This window comes from Empidonax traillii, unplaced genomic scaffold (assembly GCF_003031625.1).
Source record: "Empidonax traillii isolate 1590-97213 ecotype Southwest subspecies unplaced genomic scaffold, ASM303162v1 scaffold164:size861626, whole genome shotgun sequence".
In the NCBI taxonomy this organism is placed as follows: Eukaryota; Metazoa; Chordata; class Aves; order Passeriformes; family Tyrannidae; genus Empidonax; species Empidonax traillii.
The window spans coordinates 331,219-349,636 of record NW_020955357.1 but is presented as its reverse complement, the minus strand read 5'-3'; the positions used below and the strand labels follow the sequence as shown (position 1 = coordinate 349,636).

At 41.3% G+C, this 18,418-nt stretch overlaps 1 protein-coding gene across 4 annotated transcripts in view; it reads right to left on the bottom strand.

The window, feature by feature from the left end:
• Nucleotides 1-18,418, bottom strand: part of CCDC88C (coiled-coil domain containing 88C) — a 100,894-nt gene that overhangs the window by 48,302 nt on the left and 34,174 nt on the right. For all 4 annotated transcript variants that reach the window (XM_027885317.1, XM_027885314.1, XM_027885315.1 and 1 more), the window contains exons 4-5: nucleotides 11,685-11,754; nucleotides 1,618-1,676 (exon numbers count right to left, since the gene is read on the bottom strand). In XM_027885317.1, coding sequence (XP_027741118.1) covers nucleotides 1,618-1,676; nucleotides 11,685-11,754 — 129 coding nt within the window. The remainder of the gene's footprint in view (nucleotides 1-1,617; nucleotides 1,677-11,684; nucleotides 11,755-18,418) is intronic.

The window sequence follows — 18,418 nt, the reverse complement described above, 5'->3', positions numbered from 1 at the left end:
ACATACCCTAAAACTTACTGCATCATTTTCATTGAAATTGAAAATAAAAACCAACCCAAACTCAAACAAAACAAAACCTCAAACAACCCACACTGCTAACAACAGACTGTTCAAGATCTACTCTTTGTCACACTGGAAGGTATAACACTTCATTGCTCCATATGGAACATGAACCAAATTATGCATTAAATTATTTAAATTTTTTACAGTCAGTACAATTAAGGCCAAGTTAAATGGCTGGTTTTGCTCTTAAAAAACAAGTTCAACATGCAATGAGATCAAGAGGTGGGGCAACAGCCGGAGGAAATCATTCCGGCTTCACTAATGGAGCTGCACCAATATAAACCTACATTCACATTGCATCATTTAACCTGCCTGCTTTGCTGTTTGTATTTTGCTCAATTTTGGCAATGAAAAGAGATGCATCACCTTAGGTACTATTCACAGCAATGCACAGCATTGCTTCTTGGACTAAATCAACATATGCTTTAGATAAAAAACACGCAACATTCTGGATAAAAATGAGTGACATTTCAGACAAACAGATTTTAGTAAATCTTTTACTTAAGGCTTTAGAAGAGGCAAACATCTGGTATCTGTATATCTGTGATGGTGCACTAACATTATTGCCTTCTCATAACAACATTGTATTGTGAATAAGTTAAGCATTACTTAAAGGTTTTTATTAAACTCATTTACAGTGTCCTTTTGGAGCCTGGTTCTGAATCTCAACCATTTCTTTCACCGGGAAGAACTAGTAAATGGGACTGAGGATGCACAGCAGCTTGCCAAAACAATTCTTTGTGCTGCAATGCAACACTAACGTAGTTCAGAGTGGCCATACACAGACAGCTTTACCCTGACATAATTGAGCTGACACAGCTGAGCAGGGTAAGTATCCTAAGGCATGACAAAAACACTAGAGAGACCTATAAACAAGGTCAATTATCAGCAAAGGCCTGCCCGCATCACAGCCATTGTTTACGGCCTCAGAGGTTTGGTGGGCACAACACTGATTTCTTTATCCAATAACTGCTGTGCATTTCTGCAGTCTCCCATATACATTGCCTCTCAGTTTAACAAATGCCACATAAAGTTCCCCACACTAATATACAAAGTATCTATTATTTTTGTATTTTCTACACAGAATACCAAATCAAAACATTATGCAAGTAAAATCAGGATTCATTAAACAAATGTTTAGACTTGTTAAGGCTATCTATTTGTTTGGCACTAACACGTGCTGTTCCCCCTTTTATTTTAAAACATAAGAAAATAAACCAACAACAATCTTGATATCAGGAACACTGTTCAAAGCTTATCTCTTCCCACTGTGTTATCCAAGTGCATTACTTAGTTACAAAAGTACACATCCTGTGGATGATTAAGCACTGGCAACAAATTGAGGGTACTGCTATCACACAGTGTGCTTCCTCTCCCCTGCATTTCTTCCCTTCACCTATTGTGTTTCTCACAATTTAGCTCACAAGCGGTCTTGAACTCGAGATTTGCTCATACAGCACTGATCTTTGGGTAGCTTTTCTCAGTCCAGAAAAAAAAATAACAGATTCAAAGAAAGCTTATTTTTAAGAAAGCTTATTTTTCATGAATGTTCACCTGCACGGCACAGCCCAGAACCAACAGCAGCAGCTTCTTAATTTCATCCATACTTTTACCTAGAGAGGAAAAAAGGTAATCAGTACACGTGTGACAGATAAAGTGTTTGCAAGTGACTCTCTCCAAAGTATAAGCCTGAAAAGAGAAATACAACCTTTGAACAAGTGGTCGAAATACACACACACCAATTATAAAGTTATCATACTTTACATATAACAATACAGGTCTTATGGATTAGTTTAAAAATCCCAAATCCAGCAGGATGTTTTTTCCTTGATGTGTTACCCTCACCAATTATTTTCTAAGGCTTTTCTGATCATACATGGAAAAAAAAATCCTGTAAATAATTCAGTGCATAGGACCAATGCTTGTCTCTTGTGTTGTGATTAACAAGGGTGCAAAAATCCCACCAAACCACGGACACCTCTTCCCTCTTGCCAAAAAAACACCACCAAAATAAAAGAAAAACATTCTGGGCAGAGCAAAGGAGGGTTACCCTCAAAGAAAGAATTTGCCCCAATTTCTCTTTCTGTAAACAGTTGCCACTCAGACTTTCCAAAGCTGAATACCATTCTGTGCACATAAATTCTCTCTAAGAGATGTTTCAGCATATAAATTCTGCCTCTGTTCTGCATCAAAGCCTGCTCACGCTTTGAAGCATAAACCTCATGTGCTAAGAGGGATAGAGAATGACCGATGTAGAAGGGCTACTGTGGAGCTGACCATATGCTGGGGAGCCCTGGGGGAAGAGGACACATCCCAGTTGTCACTGCAGGGAATCCTGCTGCGACCAGCAGCTTAAGGTGAGGAAAGAGGCTCTCAAGAAGAACTGGTGCAACTTGAGCCAACTCCAGAGCTTGTTTCAACAAAGTGAACGTGGATTGCTGGGTAATAAAGATAGTTTATGTATATCCAAGTTAGACAAAGGGAGATGGGAGGCAAGGAGCTTCAATGAGGAAATAAAACATCTTTATGGAGTTAGGTTCAGGAAAAGCCTGTCCTCATCCACACCAGGGGAAAATGAGAAAAGAGAAACAAAACAGGCCATATAGAGTTTTCTCTCATCCCTATACATCTGCATGCTTCCTGACAGGAGGCATGAAACTGCAGGATTAACACTTTCATTTTATACACCCTGCTTTACTTGGGTGTTCAATTGCTCCTATCACTAAATAGATACTAATTTCTGAGTGCAACTGTACTCCTCCACCAACACCATGCCCTTGTAAGGCTGCACTGGCAGCAAGTCAGAGGCATGTGCAGGACCCAAGGCCAGGGAACGGGAGTTAATCTGACTCATCAGTTAAGCTGCCGCAGCCCCACAGCCACACAAAGACACACTGACCTAAATTACCGTGGGGGTTCCTGCCATTCGCAGAACCTTGCAGCCAGCACGGCCACGTGCAGGCAGCTAAGGAAGCAACTTGTTTTCCAATTTCCTGATTTCAGGGCACACAAATGCCCTGAACCAGTCTATAAACGTACCTTACTTGTTAAATAATGTTTTTAACAACTTCTAGGAATGTCCATCTTCAAAATGTCTCAAGAATACCCTACAGAAATTATCAGTAGTCTGCACAAATGAACACCACAGTTCTCAGTATCCAAGTTTCACATCAGTAACCATTAAGATTTTACAAGGAGAAAATCTTCTCTTCAACAGAAACAGCCAGATTTAAAACATGCTAGTTCAGACTTCAGCCTATATATACAATGTAGCTTATTTCCTTGCAGAATATTTAAAAATTGGTTTTGAAAGATGCACAATCATTCTTATTTTTCTTCCTGTATCTAGCAGCATATAAGGTTTGCTCTTTCCTGAAAAGTTACAATTTAATATACAAATTACATTTTGGTCTGTGAAAGTCTGATTGTTCTGTATGAATCTTGGTAACACGATCTGAAGCGCAGACAGCAACACAAAAAAAGCCCCTTCAGCAACAGCAAAAAAAAAAAGACCTGTTACTGCATGAACAGTTCCTTTGAGGTCACTACTAGGAACAATTACTTTGTTCAGAAGGTATATTTTCAAGAAACCAAATTCTCATTAGAGTTTCAGCATTGGGTTTCATTCTGCATCAGCTTCAAAGCAGATCCAGACCAGGTACTAAATGCAGAGCATGCCTGTGGGACACAAGAGCAAGTTAAGTTATTAACAAGAGCTAGTGACTCGAGTATGTCTCCCAAACTTACTCAGGGCAGAACATCTCCATGAGAGACTGAAGGAGTAGCCACCAGGCTGCTGTTCCGGATCATACCAGACAAATGCTCTAACCCTTGTGTGCTCTGGCCACCTTCATCTGTTGACCATAAATTCCAATTCATGCACCATGGCATCACAACTATCCCTCAGGGTGAGCCTAGTGGTTTGAAATCACTCATTTTAGGAAATACCAGGAATACTTCCCAACAGTGACAGCATCTATACCATCCTAAAGGCGTGTGAGCTACTCAAGCCATTCAAAACACACTCTACCTCTCTGCATCAAAAGCTTTGCTATTCTCTCCCATTCTCTAGATAACAGATGGGCAATGGGTGATGCTGCACGACTCCTGTGAGGTCAAATACCTTCAGCTATTACTGCAAAGTAACTTACCAAGGTCAACCCTGGTCTCCCAACAGGGACTGACCTTGCCTGGAAACAGCACTTTGAGACCTTACCCCCAACCCCACTCCTCCCATGAGAAAGAGAAGCTGAGACAGACATGGCAAGTCATGGCAGGGAAAGACAAGCTAGAGCTTACAGAAAGGAGTGAGAAATTAGGACTCATGGTAATAATGAGATTTTTAGTTTGTTACTGTTTTAAACATAATATTTGGCAGTCTGGTCTCCCCACTCTCAGCCTGCACTGAAAATTTAGCTGTCAGTATTTTTCCAAGGTTGCTCTTTTAATAAATTATTTTATCCTTGCAGACATGTAAAGAAAATGAAATTGTACTACCCACTAAAAGCACTTCTAAAGTTGAAAGGTCCACTCAACAGATCAACCAGCTACACAAGTGTTTCAGAAGATCATGTGTGACTTTTAAAGAGTTCAATTCCTTAGGCTTTCCATTCAGAAGCTGTTTCCCGTGAGGAGGAGACAAGTCTGTTGACATTAAGGCACTTCCAGATCACTCATACTCAAGATAGGTTTGAGTTACATTTTAAAGCCTTGTAGATTAACAACATTTACGGAAGATTTTTAGAAGAAATAGCATATGAGTATGAAAAAAACCTCTCTACCAATCTGAAGTGCTTTAGAGAGAGTTTTCAATTAAACCTCAGAACAACCCAGGAATGGCTTAATTATCCCGCTTCCCTTTTATCTCACCCACAAGAGAGCTATCACACACTTAAGTGGAGTGCCCAGGGTGACAAAGTGAATCAGAAGCACTTGCAGGATTATTACACAGTGCAGCAGCTGAGTTCTACACTCAGGACAGTGCATCTATCCTGCAACGCGTGCAAGCCATCCTTACCCCCGATTCAATTGTGCCTTCTACACAGCGAAAGATTTTGTGGTGTTTTTCAAAAGCCTTGACTTGCCCTAATTTAAAAAGATGGTAAAGTTCCTTGTGCACGTGCCCGCTCCTCTATAATGGCTCATTGGGATGACACAAGTCCTTCCCAGACACCTGGGAAGAAAGTCTGCTGGGTCTACTCAGGCTTATTAGTTGATCTTACCAAGATAATGTCCTGCTATGACCTAGGATGCAAACATTGTGATCTGAGGCAGTTCCTGACAGAGGTACCCACAAGCTGAATGAACAAGATTCAAACTAACACTTAAAAGAAAAGTGATAATTGAAAAACAAATGCTTTTCTTTTACTTTTTTTTTTTTTTTTAAATTCCAGGGCAGTTGCTCTCAGGCCATGTGTTTGTGCCTGCAAGGGAGCCAGACACCTGGGGGATTTGCAGAAAGCCCATCTGCTCCCAACCATGAGAGAGGGCCAGCAGGTTTTCTGGAAAATAAAGGGAGGGAAAGCCCGGGCACCACCTGTGCATCCTGGGAACCTCCCTGTGCCAGAGCCAGGAGAGCCCTCTGCTCTCACAAGGGGTGGAGGGTGGGAAACAGATGGCAGGACTCAGAGCGAAGGCGGGCAGAGGGATTAGGAGACACAACAACAACAACAAAAAAAAGAAGATCAAGGTACAGAGAGAACACAGACAATGAAAAAAATGAGAGGGGGATGGAAAAAATGTCAGAGGAAGTGGGAACAAGAGGGTTCAAACGTGCAATCTCGAGTTTTGCTGCCTCTTTCTCCATATTTCTACTCTGATGTTACTCCAGTACAGGAGAGGGAGTGCCTGCACATGCAGTGCCACACAGAGCAACTGGTGGGTGTGCAGGGAAGGTGAGAAGGGGTGAAATGCACCAGTGCCATTTCTCCCAACTGTAGCAACATCCTGAGTGAGAAAAGCTTGAATGCTAATTTTACACTATTGAGGCAGTGTTTTGTTATTAACTTTATATTTTATGAACCTTTCTGCCCCTGGAGGACTGTGAAACAAAATGAGGAAGGAAACCAGACATGAAAATACCCCAGTGAGAGTAGACATCTTTTACAATTTTAATGGAAAACAGTTTCTCTAGACACTTGTCAGCAGGAACTTTGAGCTCTCTCATTCTCAAACTAAACATATAATTTGAAAAGCGAATCTAACTAGCAAAGTTTTTTGAGGAGGCAGAAATGAGCCTACTTCAGGCAAGTAAAACCTCATTTCCATTCTTGATCTAAAAAATGTTAAAATCTCCCCCACAATGACTGTTTCAAAAGATTAATTGCCAACAGTTTCCAAGCATGCTCACTAGCAGTGTTAAACTAAGAATGTCTAGAAACTAAGAAATTAAATAACACATCTAAATAGAGGTTTGTGACCAGTACCGTAAACTGATATTCCCTCTGTGGCCACATGAATGGGTGGCCATTTATAAGGCACACTAAACCCAGAGGTAATATGAAAAGGTGATTACAGCAATGTCATAGATGATGAATAGGCTGATGATTCTCTTATTGAGCACAGGGGAATTTGTGGTGCAGTAATGAATTGAAATAACTGCTGAACAACAACAACAACAAAAAAAGACAAAAACGAAGAGGAAGCTTAATGGTAGTAGCTGTCTACCATACAGTGCAGCAAAGAGAACAAATCCTGTAACATCAGCTGCATTGTTCTGCAAGTCAAATTCCTGGGAAAATTTTCTAATTCCTTTAATTAAACTTTGAAGTTTATTTTCAGCTCCCTGTATTCTAGAAAACAGTCAAGTCTTCATCTTTTTACAAATGTTTTTTGTATTTTTACGCTCAGGGCCAAATAAACTGAAGGAGGCAAAATTGCCCATGGCCTGGCACAAAACTATTGAGAGGACATGAAACCAAGAAAAGCTTCTAAACCCAGCAGACCTGAGTCTTTTCGTATGTGAAAGCCCAACTGCTTTTTCAGTGGTGGCAGCTCTGTTTTTCCAATAATCTCATGTTCAAAGCAGAGCTGCAGAAGCCCTCAGTAGTCCCAAATGATGAGTGCCAAATGGAAGCTAAATAGCAAGAACAGCATTCACAACCTAAGAGCTGTCCAGTTTATAATTTAATGCATGCACAGCACTTTTTGGCTGTGTTTTAGAAGGAAAACATAAAATTTGCAGATAGCACTGGTGAACAGACAGCCCCCAAAAACTTGCATAGCAAAACATCACGTGGGCTTGTTACAAGGAATAAACTACTCAAATTTTACACAGTGAACCAGACTGAATGATCTAACAGTTCTCTGGTCTTGGACCCATAGAGTCAATACAGTCATTAGGAGCCTTCCCAGCTCAAACAGTACAAAGCAACGCTGGATTTGTTCCAGGAATGTGATAACGGGATTGATTTTTCTTCCTTTGATCAAGAGGGACCTTTTATTCAGGTAACTTACCTACAGGAGGGGGGTTTCATCAAATCAAACTGGGATTTCATCACTGGCTCTCCACCCAGCCCTGCAGACCACCTGCACCTTGGTCTCCAGCTGCTACTGCTCCCCCACTGCCCAGCACTGTCTTTGCAGGTGTCCTCTCCAAGACTCTCCTCCTTCCTTCTCAGTCTCTTTCCTTCTGACAGAGAAAAAAGCTTCCCCTCTACCATTCTTGTTGCTTTTAAGCACTACCTCAAGTAATTGTCTCAATCATCCTTTCTCCCCATACTGCTGTCATTCCCAGCCTCCTCACTTCTCTGTCAGCTTTCCCTCGTGTTTCCCTGTATTTATTCCAGAAGCACTGTTTCCCATGCCGATAACTACTTAGTCCTCACATTTCGACTTAATCTGCAGCCCTTCTTTAGCTCTCTCACTGACAGAGAGAGAATATCTTTATTTTGCTTGGTTTTCCCCTCCCAAGTGCTCCTGCCTTTCTCTGACTCCTCTCTGCAAGACATCAATAAAGACATCATTACCTGGTCATCATTCACTCACATTGCTCATCACAGCTTTTTCCTCATTCAGCTTTCTGTATTGGTTTTACTAACTTCTCCTCAGCCTTCTCCTCCCTGTTTCCTCCTTCTGAGCTTCTTATCAGCCCTCAGACAGGATTTTCTTCCAGAAGTAAGTTCTAGTTCTCCACTTCTCTAACCATTTTTTCAGCACATCTTACCAGTGACCATCTACGATTAAGGTGAGATCCTCTTGAAATCCTATCCCTCAGACACTCTCCTCTGTGAATACATTCTTTAAAGCAAACACATCTCGTGTCTCTCTCTGCTCACTGCCTTCCTCTGTAGGGTCTAAGCTGGGACTAGTCCTCAAAAATCATTATATAATAGGGCGAAATTCATATTTTTTTATACACACAAGCCCCATCAATTTTAGTCATCCAGAGGTTAAATTTTTGTATTCTTTATCCTTTCTTCCTACGTTGTGAATAATGCCAATGCTAAACTCAGCAATGAAGAAAATAAATTTTAAAAGACATTAAGAAAAAAAAAAAAGAGAGAGAGAGAGAGAATAAACAAAAAAGCCCAAGCCAAGCCACCAGATTTTAAAAGATGTCAGAAAGAGAAGCAAATTTTTTTCTGGTTGTAATTAAAGGAGCTAGAAGACTGGAACATATGCATGATCAGTATCTATCCTACAAAAGACACAGGTACTTTCTTCAAAGAAAGAGATCTAAAGTGCTGACAAAAACCAGCAGGACAACAATTGGAAATTATGGCTAAATATAAGACAGCTTTCGAGTGTACAGCTTTCCCAGGAACCAAAACTGCAGTTACCACATTGTAAGCCTCCTGCCAGCTGTCGCTCAGGAATGGCTGTGACAACCAGCCAGCCTTTTCCATTGACACTTAGCCAGCAGAGATACTGCCGTGCTGGCCCAGACATTTCTATTCAGTAGCATTCTTGATGCTAGCAGCCCACTGCCCATATGACCAAGAAAAGCAACAGCTCTTGTATTTTGACATTCTTTGCCCATAACTGCAGCCTGTACAGCAGAGTTAAGACTTGTGGACTTAAATCTGCTTGCTGAAGAAGCAAATTCCTTACTCTCAGCTTGATTTTAACGCAGAAGTGCCAAGACTATGAACTTCAGTGATCCAACATCTGCTAATATTCTTCTCTGACAAATCCTTTTTTGTATATATGCGCTCTACTGCTGCTAAGAGCAGCAAAATAAAATCTTCTGCCAAGGTTTTTGCCATTTGTTTGTTCTGGAAATGCAGATTACCATGTCATTCCCCATCACTGCTGACAGTGTTCATTCAGTTTACCTTCTTTGGTAAAACCAAATACATTGTTCTTTGCACTAGCATAAGGCTAAGGCAGAGAGATACAACAGGCATGAAAAACAAAACCAAAAAACAAACCAACCAGCAACAAAACTTTTCATTTCAGAAATGTGGTTCAAAGAAGTCAACTTCATTTTCAGGCTAAACAGTTTTCATTTTGTCTCACTGAACGCACTGGACTCCAGACAAGAGCTCATGTGCTTCCACCTTACTTTTGATGTGATGCCTCATGAGATGGATTTTGACTGGCTGTGTTATCTAGACAGATGTTTTCCTCTTTGTCCATTCTCTTCTACACTTTTCCCTATATTTTCATACATGTATTTTTCTGTTCATCCTCCATTTTCTTCCCACATTTCATTTGCAACAGTTATTTCACACCTTATGGCAATTCTGCAAGACTCTGGGTGTGCACATACTGCCAGAACTAAACTCATTAAACAGGCACACAGGATAGAAAACCTGAAGGACAACACATGATTGTCCTATGGCCCACTGCATCCGGGTTCACTTCACAAAACCACAGAATATGCTGAGATGGAAGGGACCCACAAGGATCATTGAGTCCAACTTCTGGCCCTGCACAGGACCATCCCCAAAAGCCACACCATGTGCCTTAGAGTATCATCCAAACGCTTCTTGAACTCTGTCAGGCTTGGTGCTGTGACCACTTCCCCAGGGAGACTGTTACCAACCACTGTTTGGGTGAAGAACCTTTTTCTAATATCCAACCTAAACCACCCCTGACACAACTTCAGGCCATTCCCTCAGGTTCTGTCACAGGTCACCACAGAGAAGAGATCAGTGCCTGCCCCTCCTCTTCCCCTCATGAGGAAGTTGTAACTGCAACGAGGTCTCCCCTCAGCGTCCTCTGCTCCAGACTGAACAGACCAAGTGACCTCAGTCCCTCCTCATGCGAGTTGCAGCAGGGGTTGAAGAGACAATTTCCAATCAATCAGTTGCTCTTCCAGCTTTGGCAAGAACTCACTGATTTATCACACATGTATGTGTATGACATGCAAATACACATGTATCATATATATTTATACGTACAGGTATATAAATACATCAGTTATATAATCAGTTATATCAGTTATAAAAACATATTCTAGAGACAAAGTTGTGACATTCAGAGGTGATCAAATATTTCTAGTTTGCCTACAAATACATAGAGTTTATTAAAAAGAATCTTTGTAATATGGCCTGTTTAGGAGACTTGTTTGCCAGAGTTCTTTAAGAGCAACTCTCAGCCCAAACAGTGGTGGCAAGTGGAGTTAAATCCAGCTAGTGGTTGATCAGAAGTAGTGTTCCTCAGGGCTCAGTACTGAGACCAGCCCTGTTTAATATCTTTATCAATGATCTGGACAAGGGCACCGAGTGCACCCTCAGTAAATTTGAGGATGACACCAAGTTGGGCAGGGACGTTGATCTGCTGGAGGGTCAGAATGCTTTGCAGGGGGATCTGCACAGACAGGACTGATGGGCTGAAACCAGTTGTATGAGGTTCAAAGCAGTAAAGGTCCCGCTTTTGGGTCACAGTAACGCTGTGCAATGCTATAGGCTGGGGGCAGAGCATCTGGAAAACAGACCAGCAGCAAAGGACCTGGGAGTGCTGTTCAACAGCCAGCAGCAGTGTGCCCAGGTGGCCAAGAAGGCTAATGGAATCCTGTCCTGTACCAGAAATAGTATGGCCAGGGCAGTGATTGTCCCCCTGTGCTCGACTTGGTGAGGCCACACCTCGAACCTGGTATCCAGTTCTGGGCTCCTCAATTCAAGACAGACATTGAGGTGCTGGAGCATGTCCAGAGAGGGGCAACGGAGCTGGTGAAGGGTCTGGAGAGTAATTCTTATGAGGAGCAGTTGAAGGAGCTGGGGTTGTTTCGCCTAGAGGAAAGGAAGCTCTGGGAACTTTATTGTTCTCTGCAACTACCCGAAAGGAGGTTGTAGTGAGGTAGGGGTTGATCTTTTCTCCCAAATAACAGGCACTAGGTCAAGAGGAAATAGCCTCAAGTTCCACTAGGGGAATTTTAGGAATTTTTTGGGGGGGGATATTAGAAACAATTTCTTCACTAAAAGGTTGGTCAAGTATTAAAACAGGCTGCCCAGGGAAGGGATTGAGTCACCATCCCTGGAAGTATTTAAACGACATAGATGTGGTGCTTAGGGACATGGTTTAATGGTGGACTCGGCAGTGCTGGGTTAAGGGTTGGACTCTTAAAGGTGTTTTCCAACCTGAACTAGAATAGAATTACAGAACTCTTTAGAAACAAAACAGATTTTATTTAGCATTACAGAGGAGAGGGACGAAGAACCAAACAAACTACTCACCAGAAAGCGGATCTTTGCCAATCATTAAAACATTTGGTAAATTCATCACAATCAGCTGCTGCAGGACCTCCTAAACAAAAGAGAACAACAGGCAAAGTTCAGTGTGAAGGAATCCAAATCAATCACACCACAAAGAATACAAAGCTCCATCAATTACAAAGCTTTTAACATACTGGCGGGTCAGAGGTCACAAGAGGAAGCCCCACTTAAGAGCGAAATCCTTATTTGAAGATAGCATCAGGCTGCACAGCTAACATACACTAATCACCTCTTTTCACTACAGCTAACATGGAACTTAAAGGGTCCCATGGCACTAATCAGAATAAATGCCTGACCGTGACAGGCACAGCAATCATTCATGCCTTTACCCCAGGTATGACCTGTATCCATCTGATGTGTAACATACAGCTGATGTCATGTTTCAGGGCGTATAAATGCAGCTGGTTCATCAAAGGTACCTAAGCCATTCTGTGAAGTTTGGTCAAATAATTGGTCAAATTATTTCATAGGTCTGAGAATTTAATGATGGGTTGGGGAAGTAGGTGCAAAGGAAAAGCTCTTGACCAAGCATCTGGCACTGGACATAAAGTTCTACATTTGCTTACATTGTTTTTTATGGGGAGTAAAACAAATTTAAGTAGGTCATGAACATCATCTTATTTTAGAGGAGGTGACAGAAGGGAGGTGCATCAGGTTCAACATTTAAATGGTAGCTGCCTGAAGAAGCTCTGAAGTGACAGAATGGCTTAAAGAAGAAGGGCTACAAGCCCTAGTGCAAGCAAAATGCTTAAAGTTGGAGAAATAAATACCTTGGGGACTCTGCACAATCATATGATCAGCCATGCACCCCAGAAACACACAGAGCACGGGGGTACAGTTGTTAGCTTTGACCTGCAGTTACCAGCACTCACTTGTTACGATCTGAATAAGACATTTTGCAGGCAAGTATTTATTTCACATAAGAAGCCTGGGAGGAAAATGGCTGTGTGAATGAAACGCTGTGCTGGGATTCAGGAAACAAAGGTTCACAGATACAACTCCACCAAATGTTTGGCAGGTGCCTTTTCCCAGCTTGTCTCCACTTCCCAATCCACCCCTGGGCCACTGGAAGGGCACACGCATTGATACTTGCAGAGCATTCACAGCCAGGGGAAAAAGCACCACAGCCCAGCACAGAAACACACTTCCTGAAACAATCACCCATTCACCCAAACACTTCCTCTCCAAGCTACCCATTGTTATTTCTCTGCTTTCAAAGTTACACCACAGGAAGAAAATTAAGCCTGATTGAAAGAGGAAACAATCCAGAGAGCCTGCAGCATTTGATAAGCAATCAGAGTGGATATTCTAAAAAAATGTTTTGGACGTTACACATTTCATTTTTTTCCTCTGATCCATACCAAAACACACTCCTCTACAGTTCCTCTTTTGGGTAAAACAGAAATATCTGTATCACAGCTGATGGGGTTTCTGGTGCTGTTAAGAAAAAAAGGCTCTACAGACTTCTACATAATGTGAAGTTTAGCTCATGCAGACCAAACATTTATTGACTCATTAGTCAAATGGATTTTACATTTTGAGCACTTGAGATGAATTAAATAAAGTTTGTTTGCATCTGTTACCAAAACAGGCGCAAAACCTATTGGATGTAACAGCACCTGGCTTGACTGCAATATGTGCTATGACAATACAGCATGGCACTGAGGCTTTAAACAAAGAAAATCAGACTTTGCATATACTGAAGTACTGAGCTTTAACCAGCAATTTCCATGGCGAAAAAAAAAAAAAGGAGAAAGAATTGTGCTTCCAGTCACCCAGCATGTGGAGCAGCACTGAGGCAGGAATGCATAAGGAATTTTCGTTGTCTTTGTGTAATCATCAGATCACTAGCTATTTAACTGTCAGACACAAAAGACATTAGAGCTAACCTTTATGATGTTAACATTCCCATGAGCTCCTTCTGCAAAATTATTTGAGTACACAATCCAACATAACCATGACTGAATGCCCACAAAACTGCTTGAGCTCAGTATTTTCTGGCAAGAATCTGACAGTCACTGAATAAAAGCTGAACCGGCCCCAAGACTGGATGAATGATTTGTTAATTCAGATTGAAAGATTACAACTCTTTCAAGAGGTGACTCTGACCTTTATATATTTAAAATAAAATATTTAAACAGATAACTCTATTGTTCTAAAAGCCTTCACCTTCAGATGATGACACCTGGCTGTTACCCAGTGCAGCTCACTGGCAGATCTCAGCACTTTATAAAGGCAGGTCAATGTCACTGCCCTCCTTTTTCAAGTTAAGGAAAGAGAGTCAAAGAAACAGAGTTACTTCATTTAATAAACTATTCTCCGTGAACCAATGTGCCACTCACACAGCTGCAAGTGTGAGATAAAACGTGTTAAGGGAAAGCTCATACATGGATGAATTCAGCTCACATTTTGTCTGGGCTGAAACCATGCAAAGTTAGTGAGGCTCAGCAGACACCCAGTGTCATACTTAGGAGCTGTGATGAGTCTGTGTCTCAAATTCATTGCTTAAAATCCCACATCTGGAAATAAAATTAATGTCCCCTCTTCTCTCAAGAGCAAATCAGGAATTCCCTTATCACTTTCAACTTTTATCACTTACCAACATTTTCTTGTTTTCCTTCTCTAAAGCAGCAATAAGGTTAATAAGTAAAATGTTGTGCCTCAGCCCAGCCTCTTGGCTCCCCTCACATCTTACCACTCCTCCCTGAAGACCCTACAAAGTCAAACTTAGGCCTCAGGCAGGGAACTGCGCTGTTCCAGCTTGTGAACTGGCACTGAGGACCAAACAGCTCCGCAGGCCCAACCATCTCTCAGGGTGCAGCTACACTGGATGAGGATTAACCTGGACACACCACTGAAGCTCAAACAGCAAAAGAAATGGTAGATAAAATGCAACATTTCCCCACAGGGACAGCAAGTTATGTTATTGCATTATATAAAAGGCTGCTGTTATGCTCAGATTCAAACATAGCGGTGAGACACGGCAGCAGAGGCAGAGATGGTGTGTGCGTGTGTCCTTCCCCCTCAGGCAAACAGCACCGCTGGAGGCAACACACCCAGGCAGGAGCTGCTGGAGAGCAAAACAGGGTTTTCAAACATTTTAAATAGCTCACAACAACCCACAGTACCCTGGAGAGCAACTGTACAAGCAAAAAAATCTAAATTCCTCCTGTGAGAAACCTTTTAATCATTTTAACAGCATAACTAAAGCTTGGTTCAAACAGTAAAGGTTATGGCAACAACATATGGTTACAATTTCCCAGATTATTAGAACCATTAGGGTCTGAGTTGCCAGCTTTACAGCTAGACCATTAACCAATTCAGAAGCCAGCTACTGCAGTCAGCAAGTACCTCCTTCAGACTACAGTTTGCCTTTTCTATTTATTTTCTTGTTGCTAATAAGATTTCCATGAAAAGAAATAATATTGGTATCAGAAGTGTTATTTAAGGAATCAAAACAAATCCCCATCAGGCCTTAGTGCAGTGCCCGTAGGTTTGTGAAATGCTCCTCTGCCAAAGATCAGGATATTTTAAGCTTGAAGAGATTTGTGAAAAATGTTTGACAGCAGTAATTGTTTCAAGAGCAGATGCTTCTACGTAGCACATCAGCACCACTTTCACAAAATATAAAGATCAGCAGCCAAGTCTTGTAGTGTTTGAGCCAGACCCCCAAACTCAGTAGACAAAGCCCACAAAAGTTTCAGTGAGCAGTCACATGACCCTATATTGCCTGGGAGGGCTTTTCAAGTGAAGGTCACGCTGGGTGTTCAGACCCGGATCGCTCCCTCTGCTGCACTTGCCCTCAGAGACATGGAGTCTGAAGGAGGCTGGGACAACGGGCAGACCCAAACAACAGGGTTTTGCTGAAGGTTTTGCCAAAGGCAAGTTTTGCTGAAAGCTACTAGACACTCCAGGACTGGTATACCAAGGATTCAAAAACATCACTAAATTACCTAGAAATCACTTGGTTAAACATAAATAAATAAATAAATGCTGTGTTCTCTTCAGCAGCCTTCTGGTGTCTAAGCCCTTGTTGTGCACTTGCTTCACGTCTGCAAGCTTTTTGAAATCACTTTTTAAAGAAAGAAGCTTAAGACAAAATAAAGCCAAAATTCCCCCACAAAGATTCTAGCAGTCAAGAGCTTTAGGAAAAATCAAGACATACAAGATTCAGGATAAAATTCTAAGCACCAAGTTAAGCACTTAGGCTTATTAAAAGCATGAACAAACATATTCATTCCCTCTATCTGAAAGTTTCTAATCACTTCTGGAGTGCTGAGGCACTTTTTATCTCCTCTTTTTATCCCTCCAAGATCACACACACCGGACGTTTGCTCTTTGCCTCAGATCATCAGAAGAGATGCAGTGGAAGCTCTCCCTCTCGAGTTCACCATGGTCACATATTAACGTTTTATTTACCTGTGACAGGGTAAATGGGTCCCTTGTAATTTTGTAGGAATAAAGTCCCCTTCAATGCACATTTACTTCTTAAAACTACGTGTGCAACCGCATGGAATAAAATGGTCTTAAGGTATTATTCTTGAATGCACTTTTTTAGTGTCATTTAAGTGTGTCAACAGCTCTTGCAAAGTACATGTTGCTAGGAAAGGTGTAGGTAAAATTGTCCTTTCCACGGCTGAGATACTAGGCAAATACAAGCTTTACACAAAACCCCTTCCCTGCACTGCCATACAGCACAGCATTAAAGTAGAGTAAGTACTAGCTTCTCATGCAGAATTAAATTAACCTCTGCCTGAATCCTAAACAAGAGTACTAAATAAATTATGTAAGGAGAGAGGCAGTCTACCAGTCATTGTAATTCAATGCTCAAGCCAAGCAATTCCATTTAAGTATATTGCTTAGCTATAAAATGCTAATTGCCCAGCTGACTGGAAGCCAAATGGTGCTTTCCTACTTAAAATGCCCATGAGGAAAAACCATCATCAGCTTTATTTATACCGGCAAAAGCAAACCGTACCCAGCCAGGTTTAGCTGCATCTCAGGCTAACAGAGCAGGAAAAGTTCAGCAGAGTCCTATCTGTGCAGCCAACATCTTATTCCCGATAACCTCAATATGGATCTGATCTCACAATCATCCTTAGAGTGGGAAACATTTGGTGAGACACTGAATGCTTAGATAAGGTCTCAGCAGGAATCAGTGGCCATCTGCACCAGCCCAAAGCCTCCAAGTAGCAGGATGGGGTGACAGCTTTGCCCCTACACATCTTAAGGTCCCTTTGGATGCTACCACAAAGACAGGCTGGAGCTGCATTTCCCACACAAGGAGCACTCCAAGTCCAAGGGACAACTAAAAGCAAGCTTTTCTGGAATCAGAACTCTAAGGAAAAGCAAACAAGCAGGCAAATGAAAAAGCTTTAAAATTTAGACATTTTTAACAGCAAAATGGGGCACAAGGGTTGTTTTTTAAATATGCTTTTTTCAAAGTTTCCAGTTTTGTATTAATATAATAATGAAAACAAGCTATTTTGCAGCATACAAGGAGGTTATGTTTTAAAAGAAAAATATATTTGTCTTCCAATAAATATAAACTTTGTAAAGGTTGGAAGTTTTGCTATAATTATCTGAGGAGTTATTAATGCTGTCAGGGAAATAACTTAGAGCAAGAATCTGTGAACTGTATGACAGGGTCTCACAAAAGATTAGACAAGATGAAACAAGTTGTTGCAGGGGAATGACAAGAGAGTGAAACACAAACAGATCTTCTATTGACATGTTTTCCATGTACATCTTACCATGCAAGCACGTCTGATGACACTATGTGTGTGACTCAGTACTCACTGTTTCCCTGCCAACACATTATATACATGACAAAATTTGATTAAGAACTTCGCTCATCTATGTAACAATTGTACTTGTTATGTGACCAACTACAGGATTAGCTGTCTTTAAAGGGATTATTTTTTGTCTTCTGAAAACCAGCAAATTACAAAGCACACTTCTAAAGACCCTTCAAGTGGAAACCTAAAAGCCAGTAAAATAACTATTGCCTCATCTGCTGAAAATAATCAGTTCTGACAATCGTAGACTGGAATCTCAGTGGGAGGGGATGTGAAGGAATCATACCTAGTCTTAACCATGGCCAGCCTGGGCAGGGTGCAGATAACCCTCTAAATGACAGAAACATAAACCACATAGAAGTACACTATGTAAGATCAGGTTTTATTAAAAAAAAATACACAAATTAAATTTGGATGGCACATAATAGAGCATCATACCAAAAAAAAAAATCAACTAGAAGGACCCAGGCACAACCACAGTCATCCACCCTATTCATTGTTATGGCTCGGGTTTTGTTATTTGTATTAGAGTAGTGCAGAGGTCCCAGCCAGGAGCAAAACCTCGTCCGCTGGAGCTGTACAAACACATAGTGAGACATCCCTGGAACAAAGAGCTCGTCATATATAACCAAGACATCAGCAGGCTGATGAAAAAATAGTAACAAGCAATGGAGGAAGGAAATGAAAATAGGATTCCGTGGTTATAATATGATCCATTGTGTGCACTCTTGTTGCTTTATGAACTGGTTACATCAAATCCTCCAGGCTGGACAGAACTAAATCACTCCACACATCACAGGGCATGGCAAGCAAGGCAAGTCCTGATAAACACATTTACTTTAAGATGAAATTGTTCACAATGCACACTGTTCTCATCACATAAATATTCTATATGTA